Consider the following 27,121-nt stretch of genomic DNA (forward strand, 5'->3'; position numbering starts at 1 on the left):
GCTAAAGAGGAGCCAAAAGAGTTTACCATGATGGGTGTCAGAAAGTAGACTGCTGGAACAACTAGTGAACAGGCCAGCAACCTTGTAATAGTCAATGTTTTTCAAGATGTTGGACAGTCTCCTGGGGAGAAGGAAGTAAAGTAAATGGGTATTTGTATTTAACCTAGAGAATATTTCTATTCTTAACTTATGTTTCAAAGGACCCATCGAGCTTTTCTGAAAACACCAGCCTCATGATGGTTGAAAGAGAAAGAGTGGTGTGATGGTTGGGATTACTGGACTGAGAGTGGGAAGATGCAGGCTCAAATCCCCATTTCCCCCTGAAGTTGACTGGGTGATCTTGGAGCAGTCACTTTCTTCCAGCCTAATCTACCTCCAAGGATTCTTGTCACGGCAAAATAGAGGAGGGGAAAACCATGTAATGTAATAAATGAGTAATGATCATGTTTAGAAGTCGTGTATCACTGAACACCAGTTGACAGAAAGGGGACACAGCAAGGAAGGGGTTTATGGTTGTTGTGTTTTACTGGGCGGTCTTCCTTTGGTCAATGTGAGAAACAGGTGGCTCTTCAGCAGTCTCCTTTAGTCATTATGCAGGTTCTACACCTGAGGAATACCTGTGTGCCATCTACCATCTCTAGTCAAAGAAGGGACCTCTGGGGACCAATCCATCCAGCCTTTTATATATATTTACAATAAATGACAGCAGGTCAGGCAATCTTCTCTGGCACCATAGAAGAAGAAGAATTTTTGTAGCCCTTTTTTACAACCTGAAGGAGTCTCAACATGACATACAATCACCTTCTCTTCTTCTCCCCACAACAGAGATCAGTTCATCTCAAGAAAATGGCTACTTTGGAGGAGAACATGTATGGTAATATAACATGCTGCAGTTCCTTCCCTCCGCCAAACCCAGCGACGGCAACCCTATGAAAGGAGACAATAGGGGCTCAATGGGGCTGTTTGAGAATGCAAAATTATGGGGGGGGAGGGGGAATAAGTGTAAACATTCTTCTCCCTTCATGCTTTGATTGCAAACAGAATAGAGCCAGTATGTGTCTAAGAGGCACCCAAACTCCCATTGCACGTCTGATGCATACTCTAAGAAAGACTTTGCAATGTGTATCTGGAACTGCATAGGATTTCGAACCGGGTTGCCAAATCCAGGTGGGGAAATTCCTGGATCTTTGGAGGTAGAACCTGGGGAGGATGTTTTTTGGGGAGAGAGTCCTCAGCAGGGTATAATGTCATAGAGGCCATTGTCCAAAGCTTCTACTTTCTTCCACTATTATCTAGAGAGCTGTTGTAATTCCAGGAGATAGCCAGGCCCTACCTGGAGGCTTGCTACCCTAACTTCAAATTCTCAGTCAATTAGTCACTCTTTCTCTCAGCCTAACCTACCACACAGCATAGTTATCCAGATAAAACAGAACAGCAGAGAATCATGGACTGCCCTGAAAAACTTTGAGGAAGGCAGGCATGAGGAATCCAAGGATCCAGTTCTCTACTGGCCAATCAGCCAGAAAATCCAACATAGGTCCTTTCCGCTCTGTTTAGTTTACAGCTGCAATCTCAGTTGTGGGAGCAGTGAGCTCAGAGTTTAAAATCCCTCCCCCAGTCCTTCAGCTCTAATTTAAAATCTTTTACATCTTTGTACGAAATTTTTAATCTTAAAAACCAGCATCATGAATCTTCCTTGTAAAATGTAGTGGGGGGATAAGCATACCCCAGCTGCGAGGCTGGCCATAAAATCAGTCCTTTACACAGTGCTGAATACCTATCGGTTTGCAAGAAGAGGGAAGAAAGAGCAAGATATATTTTAGGTGTGGCGACTGCAGTGCTCTTTAGAGATCTGGCATAATTTGCATGTCTTTAGAATCGAAACCAGCAGAGAACACATTGTTTTCTGGAGGGAGATTCAGCGTCCGCAAAAGATCAGTCAGGACAGGGACATGTACCTGCTGGTTCTTAATACTTTCTAATTTTAGATGAGTGACTGTCAGTGTTATGGCCCAGGCCTGCAATTCAGATGACAGCAGTTCTTTGGCATCCAGCTGAAGCACCACCCAGATGCTTAGTCAGTCTCTGAATTTTTGACTCATATTTTTCTCTTCCGTCCAAACATTTGCAGCTTTATTTTGTTTGCTACTTTGTGATATTCAATGTCAATTAAAAAAAATGTTTCCTAGAGAATGTCTTCTGATCCATGTTATTTTAGTCATCTTCCCCTCTAAAAACTTTTCTTCATAAATAAAATACTGCTAAAGAAAGTGATGTAGGGATTCACTGACAATTTTCTCATTTATTCTGTTGGTCAGTTCCTTCCACGCAGTTTTGGCTGTTGGCTAATGCCAATTCTTAAACTAAGTTTTAGATTAGAAATGAGTGATTATGATACCTTGACTTTTATATAGATGTTTTGTTATGATTATGCCAATAAAGGAATTTGAATTTGATACTTAAGATGTATATTGATTTATTTTAACATACAAGAAAACACTTCATGCTAACTTGCAGTCCTTGTAACGTTAACTTGTAATCCAGTCGGTCCATCATGCTTCCCTCTAACTAGAGATGGGCTTTTGGGGCTGAAAGTGTGGCTGAGATGCAAAGCAGGGCCTGCCTGATGAACAGCTCATATGGCCTCTGATTAGGTTCAGTTTTCACTGGAACCGTTTATGCACTGGGGGTTTCATGCTGGGCTGCAGGCTGGAGTTTTAGTTGTGGCAGGCTGCCCCACCTCTTCCTGCACCCACATGGGGGTGCATTTGGATTGGTGCACCTCGTCCGCCCCTGATTTGTGCTCCTGCACAGGAGCTGGGGCAGTGACGTTCCCAGTGCGTAAACGGTCTGGACTGGCAATTTTCATTATGCCAGAAAAGAGGCCATCTGTACATCCATGGGGAACATGTGCTTCTTAAGCACAGACAGTTTATAGGCTCATGGCTAGAACATCAGTGTGGATGGGAAATAAAGGCTGTCTGGAATAGAAAAACTTTTCAATAGATACAGGAAAGCCTGCAACAATGGAAAGGGAAATGTGTCTCCCGGTAGAGGTACTGGTTTTGTACTCAGCATTTATATAGGGAGAAGCCAGTTTATCATTTGGACTGCAAGTTCAGGCTCAGAAGATTTTCATTCCTATCAATCTGGATCAAAGAATACTTTAGAATACATGATCAATGTTATTGCTCCTAAAAAAAAACACTCAGTTTATACAGGCCCATTCTTCTTTCATTGCCTCTGGCAGCAGTGCATCTCCAGGGCATCAGAGAGTGGTCTTTCACATCACCTACTAGCCTACCTTTCTCTATGGTGATGCTGCGATCAGTCCTGTACTAGTGAACCATGCCCAGTCTCCTCCACTGATGCAATTTATCTTATCCCCCACCTTTCCCTTGGTGGGTCTCAAGTTATTATTTCTCACAGAAGTGTCATTCCGCAGTGAGATGTTATTTATTTAGAAGTATGTCCTGCCAATAGCAAATAAGCACAGTATAGGACTGCAGTTTTTTACAAGGTCAAACAAAGGTAGTCGCACTTGTCCTGCAGAAATTAACAGAACAATTTAGTTGTGGTTGATATATATGAATTTGTGGTTTTAGTTGTGTTATATAAATAATCCAGCCACATGATTACATTTAATATCTGCTGAAGCAAAAAGTTATTTTCTTGGCTAGGAGTGTTCACGAATGTTCATTTTGGATGTGTGTATCAGATCAGAGAGTATATGAAGAACATGGCTCCTATTGGAAATACTGTACTGCCTCACCCTTGTTGAACTAACAAACATGAGCAGACAGGAAAATTGATCAAATCTCTTTGGGGATTTAAATGGATGAAAATAAAACTGTTTTTCCCAAGCATTTAACAAGTCACCAGTATTCCATAGCTCTTGCTGATACATAGCCAAATTATGTTATTCATTTTATGTATTTATTACATTTATGTACCCCTTCCCCTTTGACACAAACTGCTGTCCCTTAGTTGCATGACCTGCCACTATGAAGATTTGGTTTCCCAAAGATAGCCTTCCCAAATATTGAATGTATGAATTATGAATTTAGCATAAAAGGAGCATAGTAATCATAATTTTCAGGTTAGAACTGAATTATCATACCCAAACCAGACTGAATAGGGGATACTGAGAATTCAATAAGCTCGATTCACCTGGCAGCTGAAATCCAGCCTAGACGGCACCAGTAATTCCACTGTTATGGCATTTAAATACTTGCCAGCTAACCAGAGCAGCCTGAGAAGCCAGTCCATCTCCCCCCAATAAATTGGGCTTCACCTAGAGGAGGCAAACCCAGGGAAGATAACTACAGAGCGCCTCAGAGAGAGTGGGGGTATGGTTTATCCTCATTCCCCTCTTAAAATGCAATTGTGTCATGCTAGTCTTGCTACTGACTTATTGGCATATTCATCACCCATCACTGCTGTAGCCTTCAGCTGCTCAAGTGGAAGCAGCTTTTGTACAAGCAACATAGTTAAAATGGTTTTGGAAGGTGAGTTTAAAGAGACATCTGCATTTTTCAGCATCCCAAACTGACAGCATTATTTCTATCTACGCCTACATCATTTTGACCTGTTGGAAAACAGCTGATAATGGGATGCCACAGGAGTTGGCCTCATAGTATCGAGGAAGAATATCTCTCCTAGTGATTTAAAGAGGGTTATGTCTTTTCCTCAGCAGGAAAGTGGGGCTAAGGAGAGTTTAAATACGCCTTCCCTCCCCTGTATGCCACAGCCACACTGACTTGTGTTCTGTAAAACACAAAGGACCGCAGAACTACTGTGTAGAATAGGTCTAGCCTGGCAAGCAGTCGCTCTGTGGTAAAATATCAGTTTTAGAGGGAAAGATGTAGACTGTGACCGGCTACTGCTGGAGAAACTTCATCCAGCTGAGCAGAGGCAGGAGCTAACTTCTGCTATCTCACCTACAAGGATGGAGGAATCACCAAGCAGGATGAGATTGAGACCACCAGTCATTTGTGTGGCAGAAGAGAGTCTTGGCCTGCCAACAGCGGCTATCCAACACTTTAGGACAGGGGTAGTCAAACTGCGGCCCTCCGGATGTCCATGGACTACAATTCCCATGAGCCCCTGCCAGCATTCGCTGGCAGGGGCTCATGGGAATTGTAGTCCATGGACATCCGGAGGGCCGCAGTTTGACTACCCCTGCTTTAGGAGGTCAAATGTGTTTGGAAGACAGACCAAATGAAATATGTTCAAGAGCTGTGTTCAGAAAGTGAGGCCGTTATTATGCTTTTCCATACTTCACTTTGCATTATGGAGAAGCACCTCTGACGTTCTCTCTCTCTCCCCCACATGCCACGGAGGATCAGAGCAATGCTCCCCAAGAATTTCATGCCACATGGATGGGTAGAGCCAGGGATGCAGCTTGCATTGCCCCTTTTAATGTGCAGAAAATTGGACTATCTGCCTGAAACTGGGGAAGGAGTAGTCCCTGAAAAGTTACTCCCAGTTGGGAGAAGATAGAAAAAGTTATGGGCAGCAATGTTTCACCCTGAAACAGAAATTGTTTAATGACCTCAGAAATGGGGCATTAAAGAGTCCAAACAAGATGTGCTGGATTCAAATAAAATTTCTGTGGACACCAATAATGTGCAATGTATTACAGTAACATTTTCTTCAGTAACAAAACTCCTAATATAGCTCAGACTTGCATTAATAGAAGAGCCCCACTCCCCCACCTGCCCCCCCTTCTACTGAAGCATGCTACTCCACTGTGAGGGAATGTGGCCTTTATTGCTGAAGTAGGAAGGTGTTAAAACTGAGTTCCCAGTTGTTTCAGTTGCCTTAGGCAGTATTGAATTAACCTATTTCACTGTTTCAGGATGCTGCTCATGAGTTCTAAACAAATGGTTCATTCCCTCACACGCTAATTTAGTGCTGTGTGAATTGACATGGTGGCTGCCAGCTTCAGGCAGGAAATGCGAGGCAGGATGGTCAAGCGTTTCTTTTGTGCAGCTTACAAAAAGACACCAGAGGAACTTAGAGTGCATTACTAGAAATTCCCAGCAGTTTCTTGGAGATCCTTCCCTCAGCTGGCTTCCTCCCAGTATGCTTTAGTCATGCCAGGAACGGACTTTCTTGTGACTAGTGAACACAGAACTGTTGAAATGCTTCCTGTGCTGGTTAAGAACCTGCTTAAACACCTGGCTTATTCAGGCTGGGACAGAAAGAGACTACAATGACTCAATCAAACCGAGATCTTTTCCCACAGAGATGATGATCTGTTTGGGGGTAAATGGAGCATCAAGCACATATTGGAAGTGAGAACAAGAGCTAGCAATGGTATTGTAGAACATTTTAAAAGTGCAGTTTCGTGGAATGTACAATCATGGCAGGCTGCTTACCAGAAGCCAGGGGCAAGTGACTAATTTGAATATGTATAATTATCATTAAGCATAAACTAAATGGGTGGCAGTCTACAAACTACGCAAAACCTGAGTTATTCAGGAGGGCAATTTTACAAAGGTAATAATTCGGAAAGACGCTTTAACGAAGGAAAAGGGACTATGGACTAAACATTATTGTGTTCAGTATGTACTGTCTTCCTGATTGTATTGTTATTTCTGTATAATTTAGTATGCTGTATTCATATCCTTTGTTTCAAAATTATGACATTAGTTATTAGATGGCTCATCCTATTCAATATTGCATAATGCACCTTGAGTCTCAGCAAGAAAGGTGGATGATAAAGAATGGTGTTTTCTTTTTTTTATGAGGACTTAAAATTTGCTTTGTTGCATGCAATAGTAAGCGGCCCATGACAGGGATGTACACTCCCCACCATGTCCATGAGACTCATTCATTCGAGACCGGATTCATTTTGCAATGCACACCAACATAAGCTGCCTGCATGGCTTCCCTTTGCTAGGTGAAGATATACACACATTAAAACGAATTGTTTTAAAGCCATTTAACAGGAGCATCTGTACTTTTATTCATGTTGTTTATTTCAAAGTCCAATATATACATAATGTATACCCATTTATTGGGGGGAAACTTCATTTATACAGCAATATCTACAGAATATAATTGACACAAGCCATTATATTGTATAATTTTCTCTTAATACATAGAGTGGAAGATTGGATATGATGAAAATATTAGCACACAAAACACATAAATAATAGAGTCCTTCCATTATGAAAAAATACCACATAGATATGGTTAAAAAAGAGAATTTATTACATTTTGCTAGAAGACATGAAAAGTATGCTTTCTAGCACCACCTACTGTTGTTAACGATATGTTCAAAAATTGCAAGTAGAATATGGCATGATAACATTCATAGGGGATTGTGTTATGTATTATAAGTATAAATGATATTATGGAGCAGAAGGAAGAAAAACACCTGGTCCCTTTGCTTCAGAAGCACTTTCAAAGTGGAAAACGATTCTGTGAACAGCCACTTCTCAGCCTAAGCCCTGGCCTTTGAAGAATTTTTACACATTTAATTGGAAATAATTAGTGGCCAGTAAAAACTGTTAGTGGTAGCAGAACACTTTGAAAAAAGTCAATATCATGAGAAGATTAAGAGAACTGCCGCCTTTCAGACAACACAATTAAATAAAAGCTATTTTAAGATACGAGGATTTAGAACTTGTCTGCAAATTTAACATCAACTGAATCATCAAGTCTTCAGGCATGTGTGAATCAACCTTCTTTTTTAGGTTATGTAGAATTTCATAACTATTAATACACCTTAAGTCTTCTAACATTCTCACCTGCATTAAAGGGCTGAATTACTCCCCCTAACTTCCAGGTTACCACCAAACATAACTAAGTGTGCACAAAGTGAGTTACAAAGATATTCCTTCCATGTACTTACAGGCAAGTTTTTAAAAGGAATTACTATCATTGTATAAAAATGTAGGTTGCCTTTCAAACAAAAAGTAACCCAACTTTTAACAATAGTTATAGGCATTTCCATACTATATAATGGATGCAATGATTAAAGCTGGAGGGCCTGATATTTTCTCTGGATACTAAGGTTCTGAATAGAAATTTGTGGATAACCATGGGGACATTCAGACTAGCAAGCTATCATACACCTGGAGACTCACTGAAAATGATTTCCCCCACTAAGAAAACAGGAGGGAACTTTTAAGAGCTGACTGAAAATTCATTTTCTCTAGTTTCCTTGCGATCTCTCTTTGTCCCCTGCCAGAAAGCCCAGTATTTAAGAAGCATCCATGTTTGCAAAATTTCCTACAGACTGCAGCACGTCAATTTCAAAATTCTTTTAAGAGGCTCCAAGGCACGATCTTCTTCTGAGTTCAGGATGTTCTAGGTGTCTAGGGCCGAGGCTATTGTGACTAAGGTACCTTTTTTGACAGGTTTTGAGATGGAAGAAGTATAATATTTCTCAGTAAAATGAAGACTTGGGGATTGAACCCATGCAGTACTTACAGCAGATTTTCAATGGGATTGTAATACTGTATGAAATCAAGTCAAATCAACAGTATCCTATAAACACTCATCCAAAATGGCCCTTTGCATAAGGGGCTGCTTGCTTCACACAAGCAAACACCAATGCTGCTAGCCCGCTTATACTGCCATACTATCTAATGCAGTGAAACTGAACAATCATGTGATATGAAGCTATCTCTAATGCCCGTATCAACTAATCTATCAAGCTGCCTTCATCCAGACAGGAATTAACACATGAACAAACATGTTAGGTCACTACATAAGACTACCGCAAAGCACTTTAAAAACCAGTCTACACTAGCAATCACCAATGTGATGTCCATGGGTGCCCTGGCACCCAACAATGGGTTTCCTGGTGCCCACTTATTACTTCTTGAGTCTTGGGGATACATCTTAAATGAAACAGGGAAATCAGTGGAGCTTCAGGTTAAACCAGCCAACATACCAAGCTCATCCAGGATAGAACCTGGGCTTAGACAGAAGTTCGGGCTTAGACAGAGGGTTTCCGGTCTTTGTATACTGAAGCCATAAAGAATCTCTTCCACAACATAAAAGCTGATCCTGCACCCCCTCCCCCCCCAAAAAAAAATCTGTGTGTGAATCCTCTCCCCTACTGTAGCCATTTTCTGGTGGCGCCCACCACTTCAAAGAGCTTGCAGGCTCAACAAGATTGAGGACCCCAGTTCAAGCTCCAAGTGTGTCACAGATTTTTTGCACCTAACTAGACATGGATATTTAAGGATGGAAGCCTAATACCAGAGTTAGGTATCTCCAGTGGCAAGGAAATAGCATTAGAAATTTGTTTCATTTTGATGGTATACACACATGGCTAAGCCATTTCTGCACCCAGGAAAGGCAAACCCTGTCATTGGCAACTGGCTCTGTACTCCACTATTGTGTACTTTTGTACATGGCAAAAATACCTAATTTGTTCACAGGAACAAAATTCAGTGTACTGAGAAGCTAGGCGGTCCTTAAAAAGAAAGTTTATTTGGTGATGCAGAGATTGAGACGTGCATGTATACAGTGGTGGAACTACATTTGTTGCGATGCAGACTTGTGATCATTTTAAAGAACCTTTTTTTCTTATTATAGATTGAGTTGTTTTGGTTGCTATTTTCACAGGGAAGCTGGTAGGGCTGGAGCACCTTTGAGGTACAAATTTTTCAAAGGAAAGTGGCACAGGAGGTAGATTTTTAAAAACCTCCCTGACACCCAGTCAATAGCTACAATCAGTAACAGAAAACTAAGCTCTTTAAATAAAATGATGAGTGTACTGCATAAAAGCCTTATTTCTAAATAAATATAAACCTAACAACTCATTTTTCAAGACCATCTTAAAGACATGGTGGATATGAGTAAACACTGCAGCAGTCCTATCAGAAAATTCCTTGATGTACATTTTTCATACACACACAAGCAACCCCTTACCCAAACTTATTCTCTAATACAGAAAAAGCCAGAAGAGAAGGCTGCACCCAATTGAGAAGCTGCAGCAGCAAACAAACAAAAACTAATAACGATGCAATTGCACGTTTTGCCAATTCCAGCATGCTGTTTTTCACTCCACTGACATTTTGCCTCAGAACAGCACAAGTTTTCAAATTATAACTTTCCATATTTCTCTGCCATTGTGCAAAGTAAAATCTGCTGGTGGAAAACAGTCATTGGGAACACTCAGTTTTCCTGTCATTTCAGTTCCTGAATATAACCAAGGAGATACTGGCATACAAGGACACACATTAGGGATGGATGCTACATTCCTAAGGCTGCTTTCATGTGAACAAAAGCACTGATTATTAATGTAGAAGCAATGGAAGATATGCTTCACTTTTAAGTTTCTCTCTCACACACATGTATGCACATACACACAATCTACTGGAACAGAATCATAACAAGGGTGAGCATGGTTGATCAGAGGATTATTGTGCCTTCCTCCACTGCTTTTCTATCTATGGAGTTCAGCAACGTAGCCTAGGAGAGACAGAAAGAGAAGAACTATATCCTAGTGTCACCACCTGCAGTTCAGAGGTACACTTTTACCTCTATTGGAGATATGCTTGTCTTCCCTTTGCTTTCTACAGGGCCAGAATGGATGAAGCCAGAGTGGTATGTTGGGTGCTTCATGCAGAATGCACCGTTTTGTGTGCCTTTGCAAGAATGGATTTATGACCATATACTACAAGTGAAGACAGATGAGACTTGGGAAGATCTGTGACAGGCCCTTGAAAGCATGCTTAAAAAGCAGAGTTCAGGCCCTGGATCCAAATCATGCACTTGAAAAGTCCTTTTGAAAGACACTAGCAGATCCAGTGTCTCCCACCTATCTAGTTTGACCCTAACAGTCCACACCATTTGTGCACAGCAGCTGATTTGCCCAAATTACTCTCCAAACGCAAGGACATTTGCATATAACTCAAGAACCATGCTCTGTCAGTTAATATCAGACAATATTATGAACAGAACAAAAGACAAGGCATGTTAAATAATGTTCTCAGTAAACACAGCCTAGGTCTCCACTTTTTCTCTAGCACTCCTTTCTGCATCTGAATATTCTAGAACAGAAATGCAACCCAGGCTAAATCAATTTCGTCCAGTGAAAAAGGAAGTCCTGCTTCTGAGGGTTCTAACATCTACAACATAAAGGAGCCCCAATATGTATCTAGGGATCAATTACAATGACCAATGATACTGAAAATAAATACAATCCTACAATACAAATTAACAAACAAGCCCTGTTTTTGTAAACATATCAATGTGGGATTACCTCTGAAGTTCTAGTCCTTGAAAACGATGTTGTGGTGATTAAACAGGGCTACCCACTGGAATCTAAGTGGCACATTTGTACAGTTTCAATAATTCAGGCCCTAATTTATACACAATGAATTAAAATAAAATTTGGAAATAAAATTCTCAGTAAATTAAGTTAAGTATATACAACATCCAGGATTATTTTTTCAGGACACAATGTGCAAAGTTGGGTATTATGCACTGAAAAGTTAAAAAAAAAAAAAGCAAAAGCTCTGCTACTGTCATGTTGCTACTGTACATAGGCATCACTTTCAGAAAAATATGAAATGTATGGCTTTTAAAAAAATACAAACTCTAGCATTATATACATGTTTATACAATGACTGTTCCATTTCCAACAAAACAAAACAGTGTTCTTGGAGTGCAATTAAAACGGTGTACATCCAAGAAGAAATGGAAAAATCACAGGTAACCATGTTAACTATTCAAGTGGCATTTTTGTACTTTCAATCAAAGAGATTATTGCAACTGATGGGAAAGTAGTTTGTTTTTGCAGCAGGAGAAGGGAAAGTTCAGGAAAATCAGGTGTCAACATTTTAGTTCATCTCAATGCAATTTCAAAGCAGTCACGTGTATTTTTAGATTTGGGGGGAAAAGTTTCTATGTTTTAACAAAGCAAAGCAAAAAAAAGTTCTTAATGTTTTAGTTTACATTTGCACTAACCGCAGAATTTTTGAAAGCCAGCAATGGGGTTTATGTGTGTGGGAGAAAGATTCTACTCAACCCCTCTCCTTATAACAGGACAAGTATGAACCTGAATGTGCACAACTGATTTAGGAAAGCTATACAAATCACAGCATAGCATCACAAGGTAGAGGAACCTCCTTCGACTGCTCTGCTCCTTGGAGAGACAGGCACATGATAGTGCAGGCCATAATACGGGAGAACATACAGGAAGGCTAAGCTAACACCATCTCCTCTTCTCTCTTCCCAAGAGGATAGAGGCTCTCTTCAGTTCACTGCATTCTGTCCACATATTACAATACTCTCATGTTTACTTGCATTTAATGTTTTAGATATGTATTTTGGGGATTGTGTTCCCATATTCTGGCATGGGTGTTACCCTCTCACCTTATTCAAAAGTAAAAAGGACACAGGTACTTACCACTGCAGCAAGTGACAGAGAACGACCTTTCTGTCCACTCTGTGCAAAGCACAGGCATGGCCATTTGCAGTGTCAGACCCACCATGGCTCTCACTTTGGCAAAAGGACATCAGGGCTATGCTCCTTTTCCTTCCTCATCTTCCAGCCCCCCCCCCCCCCCCAAATACAACACTGCCGCATGGTAGCACTTTACCAGCTATATTTGTGCTGTAGTGATATGTTTGATCACAGTTTCCGTATCAGTTTACAAAGCGTGCTCTCAAAGTTCAGAGTTATCATTAGATCTCCAGTTTCACATGACGTTTCAGATTCATGCAGCTGTCCACCTGAAAGCAGCAGCTTCTTATGCTCATTGACTGCAGCAGAAGTTTTGCAACCAACATACTCTTTATTGTAAAAAAAATTGTAACTGAAGAGTCAAAAGAGATTTCTTATACTCTGCCTTCTCTAATTGATAAAATATGTAATACCATGTCCTTATAGTAAAGAAACAGTCTTATCATGAAGGCCTTTCCCTACACATTATAAATTTTAAAAAATCAACCAATTTAAATAAATCTACGCATGTGAGAATGTATAGGTCCTAATATGCTGAGTATATCCAAATTGCCCCCCTCCAGCAAAACGACACCCCCCTCCAGATACTCTTTTCAAGCTACTTCATGGACAAGGTATTTTAATTGTACCCACACAAAAAAGAAGTGTTTAAAAATCAGGATGACTCTCTCTGTAGCACAAGGCTGTATCTAGATGCAGCGAAATTGTTCACATAGAGGTTCATCAAAGTCTCCCCCACTTCACACAAAGCAGGCAATTAGGGCCTAAGTCTTGTAAACTGTTCTCATAAGCATGTGCCAGACTGCATCCTGAAAGCTGCACAGGACTGACAGAAGACTCAGGCAGACGAGTGGTTCCATATACCAAGAAGGTTCGGTGCACCTGCTTTTTCTGCCTTCTTGGCTTTGCTCTCAGCTATGTTTGCTTCAGCCTCTGCTCCAGATCATGCTGCTGCTTAATTAGCCGCTCTATTTCTGTGCCCAGGGTTTGCAGATTTTCCTTTGAAGAAATAAAAAGGAAGGTTTCAGTGCACTATGCAATATTATTATTAATGTTAAATAAAAGCACATCGTTATGGTAAATTAATGTATGCTCACTGTAAACTGAAGGTGGCAATGACTTATTTTGATTTACACCCACCTTTGCAGAGACACCAGTTTCTAAGGGGGGAAAAAGCAAGTATTGAAATGTACTTTATTTCCAAATAATGTAGTTTTGGGATGTGTACACCTAAAAACACATTCATCTTCATCCAGACATAGGCCACCATTTGTAAGAAGCCCTTGCTGTAATTATCTGACCCACATGAGAAAAACCATACTAGTAAATATTATAAAATTATGGTGAAATCAGGACATTGTTCTCTTACTCTGGAACACCCTTGTGAGAATAACGATGCTCACCTTTAGAGTGATATTCTTCAGTAACGTATCTTCAAGAACAGCCTGAAGCTTTCTGTTTATCTCCAGGGAGAGTTCTAATGTGAGCCCACTGTCTGCTGGGTGAGACGTGTAGAGAGAAGCCATGATCCCACCACGCCTGCTTAAATGCACTTTGTTAAAGTCAGAGGCCTCGGAGGACAACGTACCAGCTTCTTCCCTTAAAATATAACTCTGTATTATTCTGTATAAAACAACATAAAACATTATTTGTTTGTTTCCATAAGAGCTGAGTTACAGAACAGCCACAAGAACGTTAGAAGATGTTCAGAAGAGAGGTTCACTGCAGGAAAAAACAAAACAAAACATACTCCTTCCCTGACTTCATTATAGTAGTTGCAGCACAACATCAATGCATGTTATTCTCGTTTTAAGAATACTCTTCTATTCAACCCAGGTTTGCTCCTGTTCTGGCGGACATGGAAGTTGCTCACAACATTCATTAGCACAAATCTGGGCTGAACTGCTTTAGTAGGTAATATCTTACAGCCATTCCCAACTCTAAGCCTAGAGACCAATAAACCACCCTAGGAATTATTTGGAATCCCCAAAAGTATCAGAAGTAAAAGAAAATATTGACTGTTACTGCGGCTTATATTAAACTTGAGGATGGTTAAGTAATATTCTTAGACGCCAATGATTATTTCTGATACAGTAAAGTACGCATTTCTCACGTCCACTTTGTGCGGGAATAACATCTTTACACATGCCTTCTTGAGTAGGAAAGCAGGTTAGGTTGCCTCTACAAATTCACTACAAAACTGATCTGTTATGTGAAGAGTTAACGTAAGAATCTGGCCCCTGTACCAAACAGAGACCACCTATTTATCACTTAAAATAAGTTATGTTGCTTTATACAAGCTCTAGAGGCCCTATACAGATAAAACATGAAATTATATTATGGTCTTAAAACTTAATCAATAGATTTAATAATCTGGAAAATGCTCAAGGAAACTAGCAGCAATTCAATTTAAATGTAATTAAAAAATTGAGCAGCAGGTAAAATTTTACATGCAGATAAAAATAAAAGTACTAAATAAAAGCCACACAGAAATAAGGATATGCATGTATGTATGTATGTGTGTGTGTATGTGTGTATGTATTTGCAGCAGATAGGACCTGTAGTAATGGGTTTAAACTATGTGGAAAACTATATCAGCTAGATATCAGGAAAAAATTTCAGTCAGAGTAGTTCAGCAGTGGAATTGACTGCCTAGGGAGGTGGTGAACTCCCCTTCACTGACAGTCTTCAAGCAGTGGCTGGACAGATCCTTATCCTCTATGGTTTAGGCTGATCCTGCATTGAGCAGGAGGTTAGACTAGATGGCATGTATGGCCCCTTCCAGTGGGGCCATGGTTCTATGATTCCAGATTAAAATTAAAACAGGTAAAAGTTACTTCCAATCAGGGCAAGAAAATAAGGCAACAGCCAGCTAACATCAATTAAACACAAAATTAAGACATAAATACCTTGGTAATTAAGAATATTTTAACACGGCATTTTAAGTTTGAAACAAAAAGTGCCAGGTGCATAATGGAAGAAAAGGAAGTTGCTAACTGCAGGAATACCATAGACTACACATTGTCTCCCTTTTCAAGTTGTATAAATGGCTGTCTATAATAATCATAAACAAAGACACCGTATTCTTGCTACAGCAGTGAGCAGAATAGACTGCTCAGCAGCTCCACACTGATACAGTTAGCGCACGTTTACTATTCCTTGGGGAGAAAAAAGGGCAAAAATTTGGTGCCTAAACACCTGCCGGCATGAGCATTGTGAAGAAATACTTTAAAACTTAATGTCTTTCCCAGTAGGTAATTTGCTAATATTCAATTGGCATGAAAGGTAGCAATTAGCGAGAGCTGGAAATTACTATGGAAATACTTTCAGAATTCACTTTCAAAGCAGGATGTTTTTTGCTTCCTTTTTACAACACAGCCTGTTTTACATACACAATTAACTTTGAAATACAAGAGTTTATCAACATTGCTATTTTAGTTTAATTCTATGGTAGGTTCCATTTACTTGCTGGAAACATTTTAAAAAGCCCAAAAACCAAATTAGTGCATATGGTGAGGAAGCTTCTTTTTTCCTCTACTGAATCAGCCTTCCCCACTAAATAAGGAAGCACTTTGGGCCTATCTTAAAATGTTCAGAATAATTTGTTCTTGGGTAAACTTGTTTGGTGACTCAAAGTTGCAACTTCATGTAGTGTCTAGTTTAAAGCTTCTTTATGACTTTAAAAAGAAAGCTTATGAAAGCACAAACCAGTCTTTTTACGTACTTAGTCTTTTTCCGGATTTCTTCCACCAGTTGCTTGATGTGATCCTCCATAAATTCCATCTTTTCATTTTTCCGAGCATGAGCTTTCTGTAGCCTTACTATTCTCTCAATCAAGATGGTCTTATCCACTTCTGGGAAGTTATCCACAGCTCCTGAAGAACCACTGTTTTCTGGTGACCGGTCTTCATTACTACTTCGAGCATTAAGAGATCCTGCCAAAACCAAGGTTATTTTACTGACAGTGCTCACTTGTACCTCTAAGAAGTTGTACTCTAGAAAGAAGCCCAACAAAGGAGCTGGTGGAATTGTTTCCCCACCATCCCCCTATAGTTTGCTATTTATTCCACAGGACTTCTTGGCGAATCTGAGAACACCAATGAACAGAAATCCCAGAAAGCAGAAGAGGGAAACAAGTATTTTATTGTTTAAGTTGTGAGATGCCATCAGCATGTTCTAGGGGGGCAGCATACCAACTAAACCAAATATAAATTTAAAGCATTTCACAAATAAAACATATAATGTAATTGTGGAGTTAGTGCGACATAATGATGTGAGATTAAAAAGTGCAACAGAGGATCGGCAATGAATTTATGGGAGACAAGTAAATAAGCCCACTGTAAAAAAAATACAGCGGGCGCCAGCCGTTCCCAACCGCCCTAGCAGCGCTGGCCAGGCGGGTGGGAAGGGCTGTGTCCCCCCGAACTTCCACCCCTCCATGAAAAAAGCCTCCACAGGGACCGGGGAGGCCAATCGCCGGCTCTGCCCTGAGGAGGCTTTTTCCTCTCCCCCCCCCCTGCATGGAAAAAGCTTCCCCAGGGCACGGGCAGGCCCATCGCCAGCTCGCCGAGCCACCGATCAGCCTGCCCGGGCCCTGGGCAGGCTTTTTCCTCCCCCCCCCTCCATGGGAAAAGGCTCCCCAGGGCCCAGGGAGGCCGATCGCCGGCTCGGTGAGCAGGTGATCTGTGTGGCCGGGACCTGGGGAGGCTTCCCCCCCTCCCAGCCCCCCGCACATGAGACCGGCCGTGTGCCGGCCTGGGAGGCCTCCTCGCAGCCGCCGCCTCCTCTTGGGTCCCCCGCCCCACCGCCTACCTCTCTTCTAGGCGGCGAGGCAGCAAATGAAGGCAGTTGGCTGAATACGGCTGAGGTTGGAGGGGGGACTAATTGTGCTTTATGATGGGCTGAAGACCTCCCACATACTCCTTCTGCCTCGCAGCCCCAGCAGCTGAGACAGCCCAGAATGGACCACTATCTGCTGTGCCCACGTGGTCTGATCACTCCTGTGTTGGTAGAAAAGGGGCTGTGGTATCATCCTGAAGATAAGCCTTCTTCTTGAAGAGCTGAATGAGCTATGGCACTCACTTTGAAGCAGCTATAACGCATTCTGGTACTTAAAATGGTGTCCATGACTGCAGAAGTGGTGTCACAGAGTTAACTGGAATGCCCAATGGCTGTTCCAGCAAAATTCCCACTTTTTAAAAAATAAACAGAGTATAAATAGGTTGTAGATGAGATAGAATAATTCAAAATAGATAAGGAATAGAAGAGATGCTTGAGAAGATAGTTTATCCTACTGCTCCCTATCAAGGCAGGAAGAAGACTGGCAAGGATGCCTCCTATCACCAAGGAGACAGGAAATGTTTATTCCTGTTTCCCTAAGCAAGTGGCATAAAACACCCACCAAGATGTCCTCCTGCCTCACAGGAAGAAGCAAAGAACTACAGATAATGCCCCAAACTCTTGAAGGAATGTAACAGATTATCTTACTGGGTTGGGGTCTACAAGGAACCCCCATCAAACATAGGTTTAACGACCGTACACCCCACAGGAAATTGTCAGTAGTTACTGAAAACCAAAGGTAAAAACAATTATGGTAATCTTGTCACCAGCAAGTGACAAGTCTAGCAGAAGTGCCTACCAGATGAGCTGGAACGACTTCCCATACTGCTGACTTCTTTATCATAGTTGCCATTTTCAAACTGATCCAATTTTCTTCGTGCTAAGAGAACAGAACACAAGACTGTTGATGTAACACTGATGTTTAACCCCATGTTAAATCCCATAAAAGCCAAGAACTGAGAAAATCCAACCTTGCTGAAGTTGCTTGGTGAGGTCTTTAAGATTTGCTATGTGTTTCCGTTTTTGAGTAGTCAACTCATCTTTCAATTCATCTGCCAGAGTATTCAGGTCCGCTAATGCTTTTTGCTGAGAATTCAGTTCCACCTGCAATTTGTCAACATTGTCCCGGTGTTGCTGCTCCTCCTTCTGCAATTTATTTACCTGAATTTATGAAAGTGAACAAAACCCCAAACAAATATTTCAAATATACTGGTGTGCTATTGTGTATAATTTGAAAAAGCAAAATAAACGTATAATGCATTTAAGAATACATTTTAAATTCCATTTTTTTTTGCAAAAATGCAGGTATTAGATGATTTCTTTTTAATGACTTCTCTAGATTGTAGAACTGTTTTTCTCAACTAATCTCTGGCTTTTTAGTGCAGCTGTATTGCACATTTTAGATGTGAAATAGCATATTTTAAGGTTAACAGTTAACCTTTTAAATATTGTTTTGTATGATTTTATTGTCAATCTTGGATCTTCCTATATGGTTCATAATCCGCTCAATAACTTTCTGGAGATTTGCAAACACTGTGCATCTGTATAAACAAAAGAGAAGCTACACCAGCCTAAAACCATACAGGAAGCTCAGGTACCACATGGCCATTTTTTACAAAGGACTGCATGTCCCTGTGTGAACAGAATGGGTAGACTCAAATACATTTATTTGCAGTCATTTAGACCAGTATAATCATTGGTATCACAATTCAAAAACAGAATGGGTATGACTATTGCTCATATATTGCCTTAATTGCCAACTGTTTTATTTCAGATAGACTAAAGCAGGGGTCATCAACCCCCGGTCTGCGGCCCAGTGGCGGGCCGCAAAGGCCACGGTACCTGGGCCGCCGCCAGCCATGCCTGCCTTCCCCCGCCGGCAGCAAGAAGGAACGGAAGAGGCAGGTGCAGCCACCAGCATGGCGGTGACGCAAACGCGCATGCATGCTGTTGCTGCCACCTAGTGGCGAAAACACGCATGTGCGGCAATTGCGCGTGCACGTTTTCGCAGCACCCGGGCCGTCGGCTCTTCCCTCACTCCGGAGGCGGTCCCTGACCTGAGAAAGGTTGGTCACATGACCATCAGCAGGTGGCAGATATGTCTTCTACACAATGTTTATTCTTTTGAGGAAATCTGAAACTCTGTCACACACCATCCCCGCCCCCCACATCCTACCAAAGTAAGGTTAAGTCCTGCCCTGTAAAAACATGGTTGCTGCTTGGGTCAACATAATGGCAATCCAGGACCTAGCTCATCTCATGTGCTGTGGCTATACAACTCGCCCAAAGACAAGATCACACTTTCAAATTTCTTCTCAGGGAGGGAAAAACTCTTTTTAAAAATCTGGTCTGATTGTATTATGGCTACCATTTGAATCCTGGATCAGGGTTAAGGTTTGGGTTCTTACCTTTAAATGTGATTTGTGTCCTATCTACACCCCTCAAAGCGCACTACACTTGGCCATCGTGAACTGGGTAGTCATCCCTGAACCCAAGGAAGTATGTTTGGCCTCAAACAGGGCCAGGTTGTTCTCTATTCTGGCCCCCACCAGGTGGAATGAGCTCCCAGAAGCAATCTGGGCCCTGTCGGAGCTACCACAGTTTTACAGGGCCTCCAAATTGGAACTCCCCCTCCAGGCATTTCATTGAGGTCAGCAACACCATCAAGTGGGCCCCTGAAGCCCCGCCCACGCAGACAGGCCGACTCTGCAAGGTCGTGGGTGAAATGTTAACTATGAAAAAATGTTTGCTGTTGCTTGCATTATGGTTATTGCTTGGTTGATATTTCATTGTTAATATATAGTTACCAAATTTATATTGTACCGTTACACAACTCATGTTCCCTGTAAACCCACTCTGAGCCGCAAGAGAGGATGGTATATAAACGCAAAATAAATATAAATATAAAAATTACCTTTGTTTTAATTTCTATTCTTAATTAAGAAACAGCAGAAATGACCACAATAAGTTCAGACATATACAAATCTGCAACCTGAGCAAAAATACATACTGCTTAATTAACAATAATCAATATTTCCATTTACCAGCTCATCCCTTGCTTGTCTCACAAGTTCCAGATGACTCTGTGACTCTCTCTCACTGTAGGTAAGTTTATCAACCTGCATCTGTAAGGAGTTGGTCTCCGATTGTAGCTGAGCGTTCTTGCTGGTTAGTTTCTCAGTGAAGACTAATAGCTCAGACTCTCTTTTGCGGCTGCCATCAATATCCTTCTGGAAGTCCGTAATCAGAGAGTTAAGGCTGTCCACTTCTTCCTTCAAGGAAGTAATCTCTTGGTCATCTCTGTGGAATGAAATGTGGACATTCAAGAGGAGGGAAGAGTTTAAACTTGACATTCAAAAATTAATTTTCTGGTTGTCCTCTGCTCCAGGCCTCTGAAGCTTGTAAGCCATGAAGCTGAACAGGGCTCAGAATCATAGAATAATACAGTTGGAAGGGACCTTCTTGGTCATCTAGTCTAACCCCCTGCATTATGGAGGACACTCACAACCTTATTATTCATCCACTGTAACCTACCATCCCCTTGAACCTTCACAGAATCAGCCTCTCCATCAGGTGGCTATCCAGCCTCTGTTTAAAAATTTCCAAAGATGAAGAATCCACTATCTCCTGAGGAGCCTGGCCCAGTGAGAAACCACTCTGTCAGGGACTTCTTCCTGATGTTTAGACGGAATTTCTTTTGAATTAATTTCATTCCATTGGTTCTGGTTCGTTCCTCCGGGGCAAGGGAGAACAATTCTGCTCCATCCTCTATACCTAAAGATGGTTATCAGATCCCCTCTCAGTCACCTCCTCTCCAGGCTAAACAGACCAAGCTCCCCCAACTTTTCTTCATATGTCTTGGTCTCCAAACCCCTCACCATCTTTGTTGCCCTCCTCTGGACACACTCCAGTTTGTCTACATCCTTCTTCAAATGTGGTGGCCCAAACTGAACACAGTACTGCAAGTGAGGCCAAACCAGAGCAGAGTAAAGCAGTACCATCACCTCCCGTGATCTGGACACAATACTCCGTTTGATACAGCCCAAAATACCATTTGACTTTTTAGCCACTGAGTCACACTCACGTTCAATGTATGGTCTACTAAGACTCCTAGATCCTTTTCGTACATACTACTACCAAGACAAGTGTCCCCCATCCTGTACTGGTGCATATGGTTTTTCCTACCTAATTGCAGAACTTTACATATTTCCCTATTGAATTTCATTTTATTCAGTTTAGCCCACTTCTTGAGCCTATCAGGATCATCCTGTATTCTGATTCTATCTTCTGTTGTCCTCCCAGTTTAGTATCGTCTGCAAATTTAATCCCTCATTCAAATGATTTAAAAATATAGATTTTTATACCGCCTTTCCATATGGCTCAGGGCCGTTTACATATAACATCACTGGGGGGAGATACATGAAGCGGCCTAACATATAATGTAATCAAATACAGCAATAATAAGCTAACAGTGGTTTTGATTAACGCCATTTCAGTGATCTTAAACAACGATATAACAGGAATGGTAACTTAGCTAAGGCCCCTGCAGAGAGGTCAGACTGGTTTAGGCCATGGAGGAGATTGTCTGAGGGAGACCTGTGGATATTATTTGGGTTTGGTCGGTCTCAGGCAAATTCCTGGTGAAGGAGCTCCCTTTTGCAGGCCTTGTGAAATTGTGGGAGTTCAGGCAGGGCCCTGATCTCTTCAGGGAGTTCATTCCAGCAGTGGGGGGCAGGACAGGCCCCTGTTGAGGACCGACATACTTGTTTGGGGCCAAGGATCACTAGCCAGTTGGCAGTGGTGGAGCATAATGCTCTTTTCGGGGTACAGGTGGAGAGACGGTCTCTCAGAACCAAAACCTTAAGCCTGATCCGGAATTATACTGGGAGCCAGCTGAGTTGTTGAAGTATAGGCTGGATGTGAGATCTCCAAGGTGTATTGGTGAGATTCCTGGCCACTGCGTTTTGAACCAATTGCAGTTTCCAGGTCAAGGATAAAGGTAGGCCTGCGTAGAGAGAGTTGCAAATGTCCAGTCTAGAGGTGACCGGTGACCATCGTATGGATCAATGTGGCTAGGTGTTCTGGTGCCAAGTAGGGCGCTAGTAGCTTGGCTTGGCATAGGTGCTAGAAGGCCTGCCATGATACTCTCATGACCTGTGCCTCCATCGAGAAGGAGATATCAAGGATCACACCCAGGTTTCTGGTAGAGTGGGCTAGATGCACTCTGTCCAGGTTGGGTAGGCGTGCTTCTTCATTTGGTCCCTTCTTACCCAGCCACAGGGTTGAGCTTCAGATGACTCTGCTTGAGCCATTTCATCAATGCTTCCAGGCATCTGACTAAGGTTTCTGGGGGGGAATCGGGGCGGTCATCCATCAGGAGGAAGAGCTGGGTGTCATCTGCATACTGGAGGCAAGCCAGCCCAAACAAGTATTCTTTGGGTATGATCTGTTAACCAGTTATCGATCCACCAGGCAGAATTAGGATCCATACCACATTTTACCAACTTGTCAACAAGAATATCATGTGGAACCTTATCAAAAGTTTGAAACCCAGATAAACTATGTGTACAGCATTCCCCTGATCCAGCAAGGTAGTCAACTTTCTTGAAAAAAGAGATAAGGTTGGTCTGATATGACTTGTTCTTGCAAAATGTGCTGAGTCTTAGAAATCACAGCTCTCTGCTCTAGCTGCTCAAGGACCGACTGTTTGATGATTTGTTCCAAAATTTTGCCAGCTACTTGCTATGTGTATTGTGGCCTGCTAGCTGCTGTACTTCTACAGTTACAGGGCGGGGCGGGGGAGGCTTAATGAGCACCTGATGGAGTTGAGGAGCTTGGTGTTCAAGCTTGGTAGGCAATATTTGCAGAAGGCTCTTCTGCTACTATGGAATATTTGCAATTTACTTGGCAAATTATTATAAAACCACAGAGCATCAATTATATATGAAAATAATGACACATTTTATGGATCCAGTTAACAATATCAACAAAACCTAACTACCCACTTCATATGTTGCTCCTGAAGCTGATCTATGATTTTCACTCTATCCAGGAGGTTCTGAATTTCAGCCTTCTGGCGATTAATAATTTCTCTGTATTTTGACAATTCATCTTCTGTTCTCAGCCGTTCATCCTCTAGACATTTGACCTAATAATGAACAGGACATATTACAATAAATGTTATATTTATTCTTTCTGGTAGATTTCATTAACGGCTTGCGTCATTAAAATATTATTAAGACAATCAGATCACTGACAGGTTGCCTATTTGTCTCTTTACCAAAACCCATGTTGTCAGCTTGTTCCCTATTTTAGTTCTTCCTGTTGCAGGGCGAAGAAATTTTACATATCTGGGGAAGTGCAGAGACAAGAACACAATTATATTTTTTTCACAGGGCTTGGATTTCCAAGTTAAAGAAAGGAAACCCACCCTATCTTCATCCCTTGCTAGCTAAAGTTGAATCAATAAACCAATTTGTTAGAACTCAGCTAGCAGACTTTTTGATCAAATTCCCAATATTATAAGTACTGTTCAATAGGAATGGTCACAAACTGGAAAAAATCCAGTTTGCTTATGGGTTTGGGGTGTTCCCCAACAAAACCCTGAAACCACGAGCCACCAAACAAACCAAACGGTTCAGTTTGATCAGTTTTACTTTTTCCCTGTTTAGAAATGGGGGGAAAGCAAAAGATATCCCACAGTAGACAAGCCTGGCTGTAAGAGCTGCGAGCAATCTCAGTAATCGATTTCGCCCTCTCTCACTTCCAAAGTGGGAGGTAGTGAAATGGATCACTAAAATGGCTTCCACCCATCAGCTGTGAGGTTTAAAGGGTTGACAGCAATTAAAACCTTTGTTTCACTTCCCCCCTCCAAATGGAGGGAAGTGAAACAGAAGGTTTAAAATGGTTGGCAACGATTCAGCCACATAGCTTACCAGTGTGTGCATCCCACTGTGTGGCTGAAATGCCTGCCAGCCATTTAGCATTTCCACTTTCGCTGCCCTCCATTTGGAAAGGGGGGGGGGTGAGACAGAAGGTTTAAATGGTCTGAACTCAGCCGAACAAAAGATCCAAGAAATATTTGGGGGGGGGGTGCCTCCTCCTAACCTAGGTTGAGAGGGGCATGAACTGACAAAATTTGTGATGAACTTAGGGTTGTGAACTGCTTTGTACCCATCCCTACAGTACTTCTTCCACCTGAACAGGACATTTTCAGTTGATGTAAAAGGGAAGGATTTCCAGTGATCCTGCTAAAGACTCTGATTTGTTCCTCATGCTATTCTATAGGGTCTACATTCCACCAGAAGCAGCATTTGGGGGAGATCAATAGGTTGTAACATGGGGGAAGCGGGAAAATTCAGTCCCACCAACACACATGCCATCTTCTAACAGAACATCCAGGTTGGATCTAACTGATCAATTTTTAACCCTCCAGTTAGCAGCCTCATACAGGAAACAAGACGGTATAATTTAAATTTTTTGCTTATTATCACTCTTGGAACCAGATGTATTATGATCACAACAACACTTAAGAAACACTTCAGAAATGCTTATAGACCCTAATCCCAAAGAAGCAAGCTGACCATGGACACCCACTGTTAGATGAAACTCTTAGTAGTTTTACAAGTCTATTTTGCAGATATATAAATACAGTATTCAGGTGCATGAACACACATTTACACAATTAGCTAATGTCTTGTGGCTATAAGAAATACTCTTTCCTTACCTTTGTTCTTAGTGTTCGCAGCTCATCCATTCCCTCTTTAAATGTTCGTTTCACATCTTCAAGTTCTTTTATCTTTGCATGATGTACCTTTAAAGGAGACAATGCAAAACACAGAATTGGGTTTTGATGAATATTAATCCTCTCCTCTTTTTCTAGACACAGTAAAAACTTTGTTAACGGATATGGTGATCTCACCCTCTTCCCTCACACATAAGATTTCCCCTTTGTTTCTTCTTTCTTGCTTGCTGAGTGTATTAGCTATTGGTCTATGGCTGCTTCACCCTGTCATCCTTAACACTATTTCGTTTCCTTATATATTTGGGAAACAGCCTCCTGGGAGGCCATTTTTAAAATGGGCTTTGATACTAGTAATATTACATATTTTGATTTTGATGCTGACCCAGCTTAGGGACTTCAGGGATGAAACAAAATCACCTACTTATATTTTACTTCTGTAATGGCACACAAGAGTTTCAAAAATAAACAAAATATTTTATTTAACTCAGTGGGGAAAAGGTCAGATGGAATCAAGGATAGGATGCATGAGGATAACTGATGATAAGTTTTAAACAAGTAAATGTTTTTGTTTTTTCCACAAGATCTTTGAAACTGAAGAGAAGATTTCTTTTCAGTTTCTGCTTTAACTTACAAGCACAGGTTTCTGAGTTACAGCACTTTTAAAAGGAAGGAATGTACAACAAAGTCCCCCAAATCCTAGTATATACACAGACCACAAACCACCTTTTAAAAGAGTTATCTTCCTTTTCACTAAGCAGGGATCACTTCTCTTTACTAGAAGTTCTGTCCCTTTTAGTTTCAAATGGGGATCTTCCGTGATCCTTCTCTTTGCCTCCTTCCCAGTCCTCATTCAGTGCTAAACTGTCTCTTCTTTGTCAGTTCCCAACTGTCATTTCTTAACTGATGCTCTCCACAAATTTGTGTTTGAACAGCCTGTCACACAAAGTCTCTTGGACTCTGTGAGGCATTAATTTTTAACAGTAAATCACAAATGGCATGCTACCTAAGTCATTCACCTATACTCTGGGTAAAATCTCTGTTAGCCAGAATATTATTTTAATGGGAACTCTCTGCAGATTCCAGTAACCAATCTTATAGCTAGCATGTAGGCTTTGCTCACTGTTTCAGGAAAAACCTGAAACAATATTTAATTCTTATTAAATTACAACATCAAAGGAATGAACAGATCTTACCTCCAGATGATCAGACCTTTCCTGCAGCTGTTTTTCCAGTTCTCCTTTTGTAAGTCGGAGTTTTACATCCAATTCATTTGATTTAATTTCTTCAGCCTCCTAAAACCATTGTGATTTAAAGAAAGGAGAAAAATAGAACTAGTGAATGAACAATCCAACTTAAATCCAACACCATGGAGGTCCCATATTTGGCCCATCCAACTTATCATGTTATTTATGCAGGTTTTTTTTCCAGTTCCATGTACACTGCTCTGAGTGTCATGGAAGGACAGTATATAAATATAATAAATAAAAATAAATAAATAATGTCTTCCAAACTTCTGCGTAATAAGTCAGCTTATTTTATAATAATTCATACATCCAAATCCAAAGACATGCGCAAGAGATCTATTTACTATGCAAGTCAGTCTGTTGTCATCAATTCCGCAGTCCAACAACCTAGATAAAGCATGGATCACTGTGGCTAGATTTGACTGAATCAGGTGTGGACACAGCTGAAATAGAAGCTAAAACTATGCAACAAGCCACAGCAGCCTGGTTTTCTAAGATAACTGCTTTGTCAAGCAGGACTCTCAAGCAACAAATCTTACTTTTCAAGGGGAAGGCAGGAGAGATCTCAAGTCTCCAGTCTGCCTTTCATGCTAATCCAGATAACCTCTGTCTTGCCAGTTCTGGCCTGTTTACCCTCATACATTACAAGCACCAGTTCAGGTCATCAATAACATCATTGGAATAGGTGGAAAAGAAAGGTAGAGCTGGGTATTATAGGTGTAGTATGATGGTCTCTGCTAATGGCTTCATCATATCATATACAAATAACAAATCCATGGAGAATAAGATTGAACCCTGCAGAACCAACAGGCAAGAGGCTATGAGGCAGAGCCCTCAACACTACCTTCTGAGACC

At 41.3% G+C, this 27,121-nt stretch overlaps 1 protein-coding gene across 4 annotated transcripts in view; it reads right to left on the reverse strand.

Moving 5' to 3' along the window:
• Nucleotides 1-27,121, reverse strand: part of CCDC186 (coiled-coil domain containing 186) — a 71,253-nt gene that overhangs the window by 17,470 nt on the left and 26,662 nt on the right. For 3 of the 4 annotated variants that reach the window (XM_077349828.1, XM_077349826.1, XM_077349827.1), the window contains exons 8-16: nt 26,216-26,314; nt 25,005-25,091; nt 23,284-23,426; nt 20,323-20,578; nt 18,250-18,439; nt 18,078-18,158; nt 16,164-16,374; nt 13,843-14,062; nt 6,935-13,438 (exon numbers count right to left, since the gene is read on the reverse strand). In XM_077349828.1, coding sequence (XP_077205943.1) covers nt 13,355-13,438; nt 13,843-14,062; nt 16,164-16,374; nt 18,078-18,158; nt 18,250-18,439; nt 20,323-20,578; nt 23,284-23,426; nt 25,005-25,091; nt 26,216-26,314 — 1,371 coding nt within the window. In that variant the 3' untranslated portion in view covers nt 6,935-13,354. Of the gene's footprint in view, nt 1-6,934; nt 13,439-13,842; nt 14,063-16,163; nt 16,375-18,077; nt 18,159-18,249; nt 18,440-20,322; nt 20,579-23,283; nt 23,427-25,004; nt 25,092-26,215; nt 26,315-27,121 lie in introns of those variants that run through there. The other variant, XR_013233597.1, reaches the window with a different exon arrangement.

The sequence above is a fragment of the Paroedura picta genome, chromosome 8 (assembly GCF_049243985.1).
Source record: "Paroedura picta isolate Pp20150507F chromosome 8, Ppicta_v3.0, whole genome shotgun sequence".
Classification (NCBI taxonomy): Eukaryota; Metazoa; Chordata; class Lepidosauria; order Squamata; family Gekkonidae; genus Paroedura; species Paroedura picta.